General features: G+C 45.8%; 1 protein-coding gene across 1 annotated transcript in view; it reads right to left on the bottom strand.

The window, feature by feature from the left end:
• The window catches only part of CACNA2D4 (calcium voltage-gated channel auxiliary subunit alpha2delta 4), a 135,166-nt gene that overhangs the window by 62,945 nt on the left and 57,140 nt on the right, over positions 1 to 15,081 (bottom strand). The window contains exons 19-23 of the mRNA XM_017862418.1: positions 3,592 to 3,653; positions 2,043 to 2,110; positions 1,604 to 1,649; positions 1,432 to 1,529; positions 853 to 947 (exon numbers count right to left, since the gene is read on the bottom strand). Coding sequence (XP_017717907.1) covers positions 853 to 947; positions 1,432 to 1,529; positions 1,604 to 1,649; positions 2,043 to 2,110; positions 3,592 to 3,653 — 369 coding nt within the window. The remainder of the gene's footprint in view (positions 1 to 852; positions 948 to 1,431; positions 1,530 to 1,603; positions 1,650 to 2,042; positions 2,111 to 3,591; positions 3,654 to 15,081) is intronic.

Here is a 15,081-nt window from a genome sequence, read left to right as displayed (position 1 = left end):
AAAAAAAAAAAAAAAAAAAAAAAAAGAGACGGGGTTTCACTGCATCAGCCAGGCTGATCTAGAACTCCCGACCTCAAGTGATCTGCCCACCTTGGCCTCCCAAAGTGCTGGGATTATAGGTGTGAGCCACTGCCTCTGGCCAGTTCTGTGAATTTGACCTTGCTAAGCTCCTTCTTGTCTCAGAGCCCCTACATACGCTGTTTCCCTTGGTCTGGATGTTCTTTTTCCCAGTCTTTGCATGGAGGCTCTTTCTTTTTCCTCTCTTTTAAAAAAATTTATCTTTGTTGAGGTAAAATTCACATAAAATGGAACTGACCAAATTTAAAGTATGCAATTCAGTCAGTAGCATTTAGTACATTCACATTGTTGTACAACCACCACCTCTATTTAGTTCCAAAATATTTTTGTCACCCCCAAAGGAGATCCTCCTCACCTTGGTGAGGTGGTGTCACAAAACAGTCACACAAGTGGCTTAGCAGGATCTCCTTTAAAGCAGGCCTATTTCTCTCTCCTACACCATTGTGTGCATGGCGCTTATCACAATTTGTAATAACCTGTATCTACATATGTAGGCTTATTTGTTTATCACCTGGCTTTTCCACTAGGATGTAAGCACCATGAAAGCAAGGGCCTTGTCTGTAGCTCCAATGCCTACCCCAGGGCCTGACACAGGGTGCAAGCTCAGTACAGATTTGTTGATGAAATGAATAAATAAGTAAATAAGTGCCCTGTTGGGTTGGCATGGGAGGCAGTCTTCTTATGGGGGTGACAATTATGTGACAGGATGACCTGCTCTTTCTTCCAAAGAGAAAGAAGGAGGAACAAGCTAAGGATGTGGCCTAATGAGCTCACCACTCGCATTAGTGCAGGTGAGAAGGCCATGGGACCATGGAGCAGAGACTGAAGTGTCACAACTGCAAAACAAGGAGCACCTGTGGCTCCTAGACCTGGAAGAGGTGAGCAAGGTTAGCATGAGGAACTGGCTTAGAAAACACAGCCCACAGTCTTTGAGTCATCTGGCCAAATGCTCCCCTTGTGGAGATGAGGACTTCTGGTGAAGAGTGGCAGCCATTTGCCCAGAGGTCCACTTCTAGACAGTGGTAGGGAAAAAACTGACAGACTCTGAATGGTGCTCTCTTCTGACCCTTAACAGAGCTTGGTGGATAGAGGCTGAAAAAGATCCCAGTCCCTGACCTGGGGATCCATACATGTCACCACAATTCCAAGGGTGCTTAAATACCAGCTTAGCCCTGTGATAAGGATGGCTATGCCTTTTTCTTTGGGAATCTCCCTGTTTGATCTAAGCCATCCATGTGCTACTGGGATAGGGCTGTGCAACAGCCTCCCCCTGTCTTCCCACCTCTCCTGGCAAAGTCCCGAGCTTCAGGGCCCCAGAGGAAAAGCTCGCCTCAGTGGGTGGCCAGCACTCACACTCCAGATCTGCGTCCTCCCTGGTGAGGAAGCGGATCACAGCCTCTAGCTGGCTGAGCTTCCGGTGGTCCGGGTCAATATCTGTGATGCAGTAGATCCTGAAACCCAGGAAAGTCAGTGTTATCTCAAAACATTCCACCTGTCTCCCTCCCATTTTTCACTCCTCACTTACCAGTCGCTGGCCAGGGCCAGGTCTGGGTGAAGCAAGTCATGCAGGCCTGAAACCAGAGTCCGCATTCAGGGTGATGCTCCCCCACTTTCATGAGTGTGTGTCCCAATTGTAGAAATAGCCGCCCAGTGAGTTTCAGCTTTGTTGAAAAAACATACTGCCTTGACGGACCTCCTAGTCCAGTAAGGCCTCCTGCAACCTGGCAGTGCGGCTGGCAGGCCTCAGGCTCTGCTGGTTTGATGACTGACCCACAGATCCTGCATGCCCTGGGAGCCAGGGACACACACACCCCTCTCCACCTGGCAGCATTGTTCTGAGAGGCTGCTCTGGAGCCTGGGAGCAGGGAGGCTGTCACACTGGCTCTGGCTGGGGTTGACCCTGTGTCCCGTGAGAGTCCCTTATTTTCCACTTAACTGTCCCTCAGCCCCTGGTGCCGACCCACCTTCTTCCACAGACGTGTTCCCCAAAAGGATGTATTCTCCATGGCCCCGGGACAGCACCACCCCCAAACTGTGGGGAGAGAAGAGAAGGCACTCATTCAGCAGCAGCAGACGCTGGCCTGCCCCCTGGCCTCGTCTTTGCCCTCACCAACACTAGGTGTGGGGACTTTTTGTATCCCTGACGAGTGGTGTGCTCCTCATGCCCCCTTCTTTGCCTCTGGCCTCGCAGCCGTCCCCTCCAGAATGGAGGCAGTGCTTCTATTTTCCCAGCAGCCTCCCTTCCTAAGCAGGACCCTGGTCATTCTGTAGACTGAGAACCCTCTCACCTCCCATTTTCATCAAGGGACATCCTGAACCTCACAGGGATCCCCTGAAATGTAGAACAGTCTCTGTTTCACAGGCGGTCCTGCAAACAGGAGCTTCCACTCCCACCTGGAGAGTCGTGCTGCGACTTCCTCTCCAGCTGAACATCGATTTTGAGCCTTGGCTGGATGTCTGACTTTCTTGGAGAGCTTTAAAAGATGTGAGTGCATGGGCTCTACCCCCAGAAATTCTGATTAAATTGGTCTGGCCAGCCTGGGCAACACAGCGAGACCCCAACTCTACATTTTTTTAAATAAAAAAATTAGTGGGATGTGGTGGCACACTCCTATACTGTCCCAGGTACTCGGGAGGCTGAGGTGGGAGGATCGCTTGAGCCCAGGAGGTGGAGGCTGTAGTAAGTTGTTTGTGCCATGGCACGTCAGCCTGGGAGACAGAGACCCAGTCTCAAAAAAAACTGGTTTTGGATGAAGCCTGGGCAGTGGCAACTTCACATAATTCCTCAGGTATTCCAATGAGCAGTCAGGACTGGGAACCAGGGCTTTATGGAGAAATCAGATAATTCAGAGGTAGTGGCCACTTGTTTCCTAATCTGCCTAATACCTAGAGTCAAATATTTCTATAGTTGCATGGAACCTGAGATCTTCCAATTCGATCCTCTCACTGCTTTAGGATCTTAAATGGATGATATCACTTAACTTCACAACATCACCAAGAAGCAGCTGTTATTGTTACCCCCATTTTACAGATCGAAATCTAAGGCACAGAGAGGTTAAGTGAAACTCAAAGGCCTGTTAAGAGAGTTGTAGGAGGCAGAGGTGACGCATCAGTAAAGCAGGGAGCGCTGGACCTCAGAGCCTCTTCTCAGAGACAGGGCTCACTGCCCTCTGGGAAATGGCCTGTTAAGGCAGCTTGGCTGATGGACGCTGAGGAACAGTGAAGTAACAACAGCAACTGAAGGGCTCGCCTGGGGCCCACAGGAGCAGAGCACAGACCATACACTTGACCAAGCTTACACAGCCTGTAAATGGTAGAGCTGGGGTTCACGTCCAGGCAGTTTGGCTCTGGAACCTGCATTCTAGGCTACACTGGCAAAGCAGGTCTAGACCTCAAGTTTCCTGAATGCTGACCTGGGTCTTTTGCTATGACCACAAAATTGCCAACTAAATATGAGTTGCTGGTATTCATGTTCAACCCCCATCCCCTGCAAATAAAGCCTGTGTCCCTCACCTGAAAGGGGTGTCACTGATGTCCGTGAAGAAGTAGTCATTGGTCAGGAAAAGAACTCGCTTCTGAAAGAGTAGACAAGGAAAGAGTGCTTATGCAGAGAAGAGTGGCCCCCAGCCCCCACCTCCTCCCCAGGGCTCTTGGGGTCTTCATCAAGCCACTGTACAGCCCCCCGCCTTCTTGTCTCCTCCCTCACCACCCCCTGCACACCTCATCCTAGTGACACCCATAGGCAGATCCTCTCGATGCAGCAAATTGCAGCCCTTTGGGGCATGGCCTGGATTTCAGGATCAAGGTCTGGACCTGCACTCCCATCACAGTAGTCCCTAAGCAGCATCGAGCACTTGAAATGTGTGGCCAAGGAGCTGAATTTTCAGATTTTAGTTAACATAAATTTAAACTTAGCAAATATGGCTAGTGGCTATACTGGGCAGTGCCAGTGTAGACCATGACTCCAGGGTTCCCAGAGGGTTGAAACTGGGGCTGTCAGTGTGTGCTAAGAACTTCTGGAGCCAATGTATACATATACAATCCACTTAAACCTCCTTGCCCTCAAAGACGCCCAGGGAGAAGGGGCACACCATTCTCCTTCCACTGTCATCCATGCCCGGGCCATGGGACCCTTTCACAACTTCCTTTTCCTTTCAGAGCTGCCATCTTTTAGCCTTGGTTTACTTTGTATACTAGGACATCAGGTAGTACAGAAGTGGCTAAGGGCCTGGCTGGGCTTAGATGAGCCAGGATTGAAGCCCAGCTCAGCCACTTTTGACTTGTGAGCTCTTGAGCAAGTTACTTCACTTCTCTAAGCCTTCGTGTTCTCATTTGTAAATCAGGATTGTCCATGGCCTCTCTTGCACGAGGCTTCCGTGAGGGTGCATTTGGGGTGCTGAGGTTCTGCGGATTGTCCTGTCCACCATACAAGTTCGTGTCATTGGGAAAGGCACATATTTTGCAGTTGGCCCAGGACTTGTTCTTATTCCCTTTACTTCTTTCTGACTTTCCTTGTTTGATTTTGGAAATCGGAGTGAGGTGTCAGAAGGGACACAGAGGGAGAGGATGGCAACAAAAGCCTTGCTTTCTCTAGGAAACTGGCTTTATGCCAAATCAGAATGCAATGTTCTCAAAACTGGACCCATCCCCTGGCAATGCCCTCCTGCTCCTCTGCCCAGTCAGACCCTCTCTGTAGCTTCTCTCCATTGCAGCAGTCATGGGACGTCCTGGAAGATGTCTTGGGGGAGTTGGGTGCCCTGTGCTCCAAGGAGCAACTAGCTTGAGTGTCAGAAATGGAGATCATATTTTTATCTTTACCTTTTTTTTTTTTTTTTTTTGAGATGGAGTCTTGCTCTGGTCACCCAGGTTGGAGTGCAGTGGTGCGATCTTGACTCACTGCAACCTCCGCCTCCTGGGTTCAAACAATTCTCCTGCCTCAGCTTCCAGAGTAGCTGGGATTACAGGCACACGCCACCACGGCTGGCTAATTTTTGTATTATTAGTAGAGACAGGATTTCTCCATGTTGGCCAGGCTGGTCTCAAACTCCTGACCTCAGGTGATCTGCCCGCCTTGACCTCCCAAAATGCTGAGATTACAGGCATAAGCCACAGTGCTCGGCCTATCTTTTTTTAATTGAAGAAAAGGGTGGAATGCACAGATCTTACATGTATTACATAATTACATGTATCCAGCCATGTGATTACCACTCCGTCAAGATACAGAACTGCCTCTCCAGTCTCTCTGCCTACCCCTTCTGGTCCATCCCATCCCACTCCTTCACAAGCAAACTCTGTTCTGGATTCTGTCACCATAGATTGGTTTTGCCTGTTCTTATGGTATGACACACACAAACTTTTTTTTGTTTGTTTGTTTAAAATAATGTTTTCAGCATCTGTCTATATTGCTATGTGTCTAGTAGTTTGTTCCTTTCTGCTGCTGAGTAGTATCCCAGTGTGTGGACACAGCCCGGTATGCTTCTACGCTCACCGATTGATGGATATTTTGGTATATTTTGGTTTTTCCTACTTTGGGGCTACAATGAATAAAGCTACTATAAATATCCTGGAACATGTGCTTGCATTTCTCTTGGTAAAAACCTAGGAATGGAATCTGGATCACATGGTAAATGTATGTTTACCTTTATAAGAAAACTGCCAATTTCCCAGAGGTGTTTTGCCATTTTATACTCCTATTAGCAATGTCTGAGAGTTCCAATTTCTCCACATCGCTGCCAGTATTTGGTGTTATTAGTATTTTAAATTTTAGCCATTATAGAGAGGGTGAACTGGAATCTTGCAGGTTTTTTTTCTTTTTTTTTTTAACAGAGCCTCACTCTGTTGCCCACCACCATGCCTAGCTAATTTTTGTATTTTTAGTAGAGACGGGGTTTCGTTATGTCAGCTAGGCTGGTCTCGAACTCCTGGCCTCAAGCCATCTGCCCACCTTGGCCTCCCAAAGTGTTGGGATTAGAGGCATGAGCCACCATGCTCAGCTCAATCTTGTAGTTTTGATTTGCATTTCCCTGATGACTAATAATGTTGAGCATCTTTGCATAGCTTCCTTTATGAAGTGTCTGCTCAGTACTCTGAGCATTTTTTTTTTACTGGGTTTTAGTCTTTTTGTTATTGCTTTGTAGGAGTTCTTCATGTATTTTGGATACAAGTCTGTCTGCTTTTTCATTTTCTTATTGGTGCCTTTTGAGGAGCAGAGCTGTTACTTTCGATGAAATCTAGTTTATTAAATTTTATTTCATGTTTAGTGCTTTCTGTGTTTTTGTCTAGGAAATCTTTGCATATCCTAAGGTTAAGAAGATTTTCCCCTATTTTTTCTTGTAAAAGCTTCACAGTTTTAGCTTTTACAATGAGGGTTATGATTCATCAGATGAGTTTTTGTGTGTGGTGTGAGCCTATGGCTCAATGATTCCCCTCCCCCATACATTTATTCAGTTGTTCTAGGACCATCTGTTGAAAAGATTGCCTTTCTCCAGGGATTTGCAGAGGTGTCTTGATTGAAAAATCAATGGATAATATATGTGTGGGTTATTTCTGGGTTCTCTGTTCAGGTCACTGACCCATTTGTCTACTCTTTGGTCAACACCACCCAACTTGGTTATTGTAGCTTTATAGTAAGTTTTGAAATCAGATACTGTGAATTGTCCAAATTTGTTCTTCTATTTCAAGATAATTTTGCCTATTCTATGTCCTCTGCATTTTCATATAAATTTTAGAACCAGCTTGTCTGTTCCTAGAAGTCTGTTCAAATTTTGATTGGGATTGTGTTGATCAATTTGGAGAGAATGAATGTGTTAACAATACTGATCTTAACCCATAAACATAGTTATATCTTTCTATATTTATTTTCTTTGATATTCTTTCAGCAATGTTTTGTACTTTTCAGTGTAGAGGTCATATATACCTTTGTTAAATTTATTCCTAAGCTTTTAATGTTATTTGATGCTATTGTCATTGGAACTTTAAAATATTTCATTTTCTTTTTTTTTTCTTGCCTTTTTAAAGAAAGAGACTTTTTGTTAGCATTGTTATAGGCAATGCATTATGTGAGTTGGTCCTGTGTACAATCCTCCCAAGCCTGTGTACAATCCTCCCAAGGTAAACAGCAGACACATCAGTAGAGAGAGCATCTATCTAACACTGTACACAGCACAGAAACAGGATCACCCTGAATGTCAACAGAAGACTGAAAATCACTTTACAAAAAACAAAAAACAAACAAACAAAAAACCCCATTTTCCTATATTAAAAAGTGCCAGCCCTTGAGTGGCAGAGTTTCAGAAACGCCCGAGGACATGCCACCAGGTGTCTTTGCTGGAACGTGGCTGCCAGCCGTGTGTGGCCAGGCCCATCCTGTCCAAAGATAAATGTTCGGAGTGCTTCAGTTCATCTTTTTTTTTTTTTTTTTTTGAGGCGGAGTCTCGCTCTGTCGCCCGGACTGGAGTGCAGTGGCCAGTTCATCTTTAAAAGGCAGCCAGGCCCGTTTATCTTTGGAGTTCTTCTGTCTTAGGATTTTCCCTCTCTACTGTCTATAATATCATGAGTATGTCAGCCTAACAGTGAGCCGACCTTCAGGCTCCTAAGCGTGAAGGCCGGAGACTTTCCCTTTGTAAGGTTTAAATCTGAGTGCAGTAAAGACTGAAGAAACTAACCCTGGACATTTTAAAGTCGAATGACAATGGAGCCAGTGCCAATTTTGAGAAGCACTCCCACCCTCCCTTAGAGTTCTACTTTGGTAAATATGAATGTTTAACCAGTTAGCAAAATATTTAACCCAGTTAGCAAAATTTACACCGTCATTTCCATAGTTACTCTGCTGTGCATAGCAAACGCTGCAAGATGAACATCACATTTGATGAAGCACATTTGAGAAACGCTTGCCAGGAAGTGTGCCTCGGCCTCAGAACCCTAAGCCCGGGGAGATGAGTGGAGACCCCTGCAGCTCTGTGCCTGCTGCCGTGCGGGTGACTCCTCTTCCTGCCGACAAGGTGGGCGATGAGGATGAGGAGGACCAGTCCCACCAGGGCGCCGGCGACGGCGATGGGGATCAGCGTGTTACTCTTGTCCAGCAGACGCTCCTCCGCAGATCCGACCTGGTTGCCTTCCACCCTGAGAGCCTGGCCCCACACGGGGAATATGTGGATTGAAAATGGCCTCGTGCCGCGGTCACGCTCTGGCCTCGCACTTGTAGGAACTGCCCATGGCGGCCTGCAGTGCTCGCGGGGAGTCGTTGGCAGCTTTAAAAGTGGGGTCTCGGCGGGCGCCTGTAGTCCCAGCTACTCGGGAGGCTGAGGCAGGAGAATGGCGTAAATCCGGGAGGCGGAGCTTTTGCAGTGAGCTGAGATCCGGCCACTGCACTCCAGCCTGGGTGGCAGAGCGAGACTCCGTCTCAAAAACAACAGAACAGAACAAAACAAAACAACAACAACAACAAAGTGGGGTCTCTGGCGTCAGGAAGACTCGTATTCAACTGGATTCCTCGTAGGAAAATCCGGCTGGAACCTGCCTTCATCCGGCACTGGAAGCCCAGGACCCTGCGCCCAGGTGGGTGAGGTCTTGCGCAGGCTGATATCGAACAGTCTGGTCACCGTCGTGTGGTCCCTCCGCTCTGGGTGAGGCTCGGCCGCAGGCCCCGTGGGAGCCGCTGGCGCTGCACCCGTCCGCGGGGGTGCGGAGCGGCTCTCGGCGCCCTGGCGGGGAAGGCGCGTCTTGCTCCCTTGACCCACAAACGTAGTTATATCTTATTCCCGGTTGGAAAGCTAGGCCTGGATGGGGGCACCGCGGAGCCTGATGGTCTCGCTGGTCATGCCGACCTGGCTGCCTTGATACCTGGTAGAGATTCCACCATCTTGATCTCCTCGGAGCTTGCACTGGGGAAAATGTGTGTGTCTGACAAGCTGTAAACAAAACTCGTGAGCTGGACGCTGTCACGTGTTGCATTTCTTGTGAAATGGAAGGTCAGTGTCTGTCCTCCTCCAAAACCAATCACGAGCCGGGGGTGCGAGGTGTTCTCTTTACCGCAAGGGCCGCTGTCTGCATTTGATGGCAGGTCAAAGGCCACGTGCTTAGAGCCATCTTGGAGTCATAGATCATCAAGAAGGCCGCAGAGAAGCTGGCCATTATGCAGGCTGTCCCTTTGCCCTTTTCCACCGCATCCACTGCGTATGCGCCATGCACGAGGCCCGGCAGCAGCAGCACCAGGGGCAGCCGGGGGCTCCACAGCGCGAGAGGGATCAGCCCGGGAGACGAGGGGAGCTGGGGTGCAGGGAGACGGGGCATGGGGTGGCGGCAGCCGGGCGCTGGCTTGAGGGCCGGCCTGAGGGACGGTGGCATTCCCGGACCAAATATATGCCATTTTCTGTTGGCTGCTATATATGCAAATAAAATTAATTTTTATAAAATTGTGTTCTGTGAACTTACTACACTTACCTATTAGTTCTAGTGTTTGCTTTATAGATTCTTGGGATGTTCTATGGAAACAATACTTTTGTCCATGAATGAAGGCAAGTTTTACTTCTTCCTTCCTTGTCTTTGTGCCTTTTATTTTGTTTTCTTGCCTTACTGCAGTGGCTGGGAGGTACAGTGAAAGGCTGAATAGAAGTGGTGAGAAGTCCTCCTTGCCTTGTTCTCAGTTTTAGGGCGAGAGTGTTCAGTATTTTACCATTAAAAGGTAGTTGCAGGTTTTTCATAGATGCCTTTCATCAGAGGGAAGAAGTTTCTTTCTGTTCTTAGTTAAATTTTGCCAAATGCTCTTTTAGCATCTATTGAGATTACCCTCTGTCTTTTCTTTTTTATTCTGTTAAGGTAATAAATTGCACGGATTGATTAATTTTTTTCAATGTCAAATTTAACTTTAAAATTTTGAGATAACTCTGCTATGTGCTATTGTTGCCATATATTTCACACTTACATATATTACAAACCCCACAATGCAACATCGACACTTTTGCTTTAAATAGTCAGTTGTCTTTTTGAGAAATTAAGAGAATAAATAAGATATAGTCTTCTATTAACCCACGTTATTTATCGTTTCCAGTATGGTTGAGTCTGTCTTGTAAACCCCAGTTCTAGTTGATGTCACTTTATTTCAGCCTTAAGAATGTTCTGAAGCATTTTTGCATTTTTGCTGCTGGTCTGATAGTAATGAAACCTGTTTCCTTCTATCTGAAAATGTCTTTTTTTTTTTTTTGGAGACATAGTCTCACTCTGTTGCCCAAGCTGGAGTGCAGTGGTATGATCACAGCTCACTGCAGCCTCAACCTTCTGGGCTCAAGTGATTCTCCCGCCTCAGTCTCCTGAGTGGCTGGGACTACAAGCGCATGCCACCACACCTGGCTAATTTCCTTTTTTTTTTGTAGAGATGGAGTCTCCCTATGTTGTCCAGGCTGGTTGCTGGTCACAAATTCCTAGGCTTAAGTGATCCTCCTGCCTTGGCCTCCCAAAGCGCTGGGATTACAGGTATGAGCCACTGCCCCAGCCTGAAAATGTCCTTATTGAAGACATTATCCTTATTTTTGAAGGGTATTTTCTCTTTCTACAGAAATTTGAGTTGACAGTTTTTTCTTCTCTGGACACTTTAACAATGTTATTTTGTTGTCTCTTATAGATGGCAGTCTTATCGTTTCTCTTTATGTAACGCATCTTTTTTCCTCTAGCTTTTTTGGAGATTTTCTAGTACCTTTGAATTTTAGTAGCTGGACTATGAAGTATCCAGGTGTGGTTCTCTTTGTCTTTTTATCCTGCTTGGGGTTTGCTGAGATTCTCGGATCTGTAGATTGCTGTTTTATATCAAATTCAGGACATTTTTGCCAATTAGTTTTTCAAATACACTTTTTTCTGCTTCAGTCTTTCTCCTTTCCTTCTAGGGTTCCAAGAACATGTCATTAGACCACTGGATACCATCTCACAGGTTGCTGAAGTTCTGTTTCTTTCTCTGTCTTTTCCCCCATTTTCCCCGTTTTTTAAATGGGATAATTTCTATTGATCTATCTTTAAGTTCACTGTCCCTTTTTTCTACAACCTGCTGGTCAGCCCATCCAGTAAAGCTTTCATCTCATATATGGTAATTTTCGGTTTTAAAGTTTTCATTTGGAAGCATAAGAAACAAAAGCTAAAATAAAAAGTGACTAGAAACCTTCTGCATAGCAAACAATCAATAAAATGAAATGGCAACCTATGGATTAGGAGAAAATATTTGCACATTCTATAAGGGACATAAAAGTCTTATAAAGTATATGGTTTGCAAATATTTTATAATATCCAAAGTATATAAGGAACCCACACAACTCAACAGCAAAAAAACAAAAAAAAAAAAACAAAAAAATCCCCCACACATCCAAATAATCTGATTTAAATATGGACCTGAATAGACCTTTCTCAAAAGAAGACATAAAATGACCAACAGGTATGTGAAAAGCTGCTCAACATCATTGATCATCAGAGAAATGCAAACCCAAACCACAGTGAGATGCCACCTCATACCTCTTAGGATGGCTTTTACCAAAAAGACAAGAAATAAGTGTAGGCAAGGGTGTGGAGAAAGGGAACCTTTGTACACTGTTGGTGGGAATGTAGGTTGGTGCAACCACTGTGGAAAACAATATGGAGATGCCTAAAGAAATGAAAAGTAGAACTACCATATGACCTAGGAGTCCCGCTTCCGGGCATACACCCAAGGGAAAGGACATCACCACCTCATAAAGACATCGGCACTTCCCTGTTCATTGCACCATTGATAGCCAAGATATTGAAACAACCGAAGTATCTGTGGATGGACGCATAAAGAAATTGTGGTGCATATAAATACAAAGGAATATTACTCAGCCTTAACAAAGAAGGAGATTCTGCCATTTGTTACAACATGGATGAACCTAGAGTACATTATGCTAAGTGAAATTAGCCAGATGCAGAAAAAAATGCTGCGTGATCTCACTTATGTGTAGAATCTAAAATAAAAAAGGAATACATAGACACAGAGAAAAATGGTGGTTACTAGCAGCAGGTGAAAGCACGGCAGGAGGCAGGGAATGAAAAAATGTTGGTCAAAAGGTACCAAGTTGCAGTTATCTAGGATGACTAAGGCTAGAGCTCTAATGTACAACATAAGGACTAGAGTTCATTGTACTGTATTGTATTGTATACTGGAAACTGGCCAAGAGCATAGAGTTTAGGTGTCCTTACCACCCATACGCTAAAGCAAGGGTAACTATATGAGATGGTGGGTATGGTAATTTGCTTGACTGTAGTCATCTCTTCACTTCACTTTGTATATCAAAGTAAGCATAGTTGGCCCCCCATATCCACAGGTTCCATGTTCCTGGATTCGATCAATTGTGGATCAAAAAGTATTCCAGAAGAAAGGATAGTTGCATCTGTACTGAATATGTACAGACTTTTTCTTGTCATTATCCCTTAAACAATACAGTGTAACAGCTATCTACGTAGCATTTACATTGTGTTAGGTATTACAAGTAATCTGGAGATGATTTAATGTACTAGGAAAGACTGTGTAGATTACACATAAATCTACACCATTTAGCAGAAGGGACTGGAGCATCCACGAATTTTGGTATCTGTGGGGTGTCCTGGTCCAATCCCCATGGATGCTGAGGGACGACTGCTCATCATGCTGTGCACCTTAAATATATGCAATTGAAAAGCAGGTCTAAAGCAAGAAAAAAATTCCTGTTTGGTTTTTATAGTGATTTTGTACTGTGTCAAAGTAGCTAAGCTGGAACTACAATTCCAGACTCAATGCCCGGTGTGGTTTCAAGTCAGCGTCGGCCAAAGAGAAGCGTGTGTGAGATTTATGGACGGAAGTGCAGTGGCAGCCGTTTTGCACACTGAAGTCCTCACAGAATACCAGGCTCTGCCACTCTTTGCTGTAACCACCTGCTGCTGCTGGCTCTCTTCCTCCAGTTTCCCTGAGACCTAGCCTGCTCCTCGTGGAGGGCACTGGTAGCTCCTCATGGAGGGCACTGGCTCTGCCTGCAGGTCATCTGCCATCCTTATGGGTAGTGTTGGTGAGTGACAGATGTGGGTTTCAGTTTGTTTCCAGGGATTCCTCTTTTTCCTCATGAGTTCCAGTTCGTTCTTGGTTTCTTCCACATCTCATCCAGATTTCCTTCCCAACTGCTGGTCCTGCTGACCTACAGTGACTTCAAACTCACCACTGGATGCAGACACCAGCTTTCCAGAGATTTCATCACCAGCTCCCACAATTTCATAAAGTCTAATCCCTAGAATAAAATCCTACATTCATGTCACTGACAGAGGCTCTGTTCTTTGACCTAGCCCTAATCATTTCTCTGCTGAGATTTGCCATCTATTCCCTCATTATGAATACCTTTTCGTTTAATTCCTTGTGCACAGTTACAGTGTCTGCACTAAAGTCATTCTAATTCTAATGGCTGGGTCATAGCAATTTTATTGTATACCGGATATTTGAGGGGTAGGCCATAGATACTCTTGTCTTCCTTTGAAGAGTGTTTTTATATTAAGCAGTAGTTAAATGATTGGTTGATAAGAACTGAGTGTATAGAGGCTTGAATTCACATTTTGTTTGGGTGGGTCTGTCTCACCTTTAGGCCTAGAGTGAATCTCTTGGCCTTAGGACAGACAGTCTTTACTCCTAAGGTGTAGTTCTTCTGTGCTTTCAAAGGAAATCTCGAGGTATTTATCAAGTCCCTCCACCTCTCTGTGACTCACACTCCAAACTGTCCCTACTACACTTGCAAGAGCTGAGATTCCGTGTTGAGATCCTGCTCTGAAATCCTGTTTTTGGCTTTCCAGTGTCACATTCCACTGGGGCACTTCGAGGCTTCCCTGTGTCTGCAGGGTTCAGGAGTCAGCCAGGAATTTGAGAGGAGTTTGTATACAGATTTGCGGTCTAGCCTCCCTGCTTTTGGGCTAGCCCTCCTCATTTCCAGACACTCTGGAAACCCAAATTCTGTTCTCTGACACTTCACGGTGACAGCTGCAGCCTTCTGCTTGAATTCTAGCTGTTGCACTCCAGACAGACTGGGGAGTACCCTTTGGAAAAAAAACCATCTAAAAGTGTATCACACCCAATGCAGTTCTCTTGATTCAAGGGTTGTTGCTGCCTGCTTTTGGTCACTTTCAAGTGCCTTTCCATTTTTGTTCTTTGTATTTTGTTCAGAGTTTATCATTGTTATCTGCTGAAGGGTGAGTCTAGTCAAGCTACATCTTACTCAGATGAATGTTGAGATCACCTTTTAAGGCTGAAGTAAAAGGAAGACAGAAGGGGTGTGGGGGGTTGGGAGGGGGTCTGTGAATTCCGTTAACAGAAAGAGAGAACGAGAGAGGTCTGGAAGAGGAGGCTGGGAGTAAAGAGGTATCAGAGCAATCTGCTCCTTTAATAGACTGAGTCCTGCTGGACAGAAATGTGAGGGGAAGAGAGAGAGAGAAAGAGAGCGTGTAAGACACGTCACAGAGTGCTCCAGCCCTGTGTTCCTGAAATCCAGGGCACAGGGATTCAAGGCACTGGAGGAAGACCAGGCGAAGCTGCTCTTCATGCCAGCCGCTAGTGTGTGTATACGTGTGTGTTGCTGGTGTGTGTGTATGCATGTGTTGCTGGTATGCGTGTACGTGTGTGCTGCTGATGTGTGTGTCACGTGGTTGCCTGGTGGTGTGCATGTACACGTTGCTGGTGTGTGTACATTGGTTGCTGCTGTGGTGTACACCTGTATGTGCTGGTTGTGGTAATAATTGTGTTGCTGGCAGGTGTGGACCATTGTTGCTGGGGTGTGCACATGTAGCTCTGGTGTGTGCATATGTACACTGTGTGTTTGCTGGTATGTGTACATGGTGTGCATGTTGCATGTGGTAACATTGTGCTGGTGTATGATATTGTGTGTGTGTTGCTGGTGTTGACCCCATGTTGCCACTGTGTGTGCATGCATACACAGAGTGTTACTGGTGTGTGTACACGTGTGTGGCTGCTGGTATGTGGTGTACACACTGCCTGCTGGG

The sequence above is a fragment of the Rhinopithecus bieti genome, unplaced genomic scaffold (genome assembly GCF_001698545.2).
Source record: "Rhinopithecus bieti isolate Rb0 unplaced genomic scaffold, ASM169854v2 scaffold_2654, whole genome shotgun sequence".
NCBI lineage: Eukaryota > Metazoa > Chordata > Mammalia > Primates > Cercopithecidae > Rhinopithecus > Rhinopithecus bieti.
Note: the sequence above shows the minus strand (reverse complement) of the source record. Positions and strands in the feature narration are given on the sequence as shown.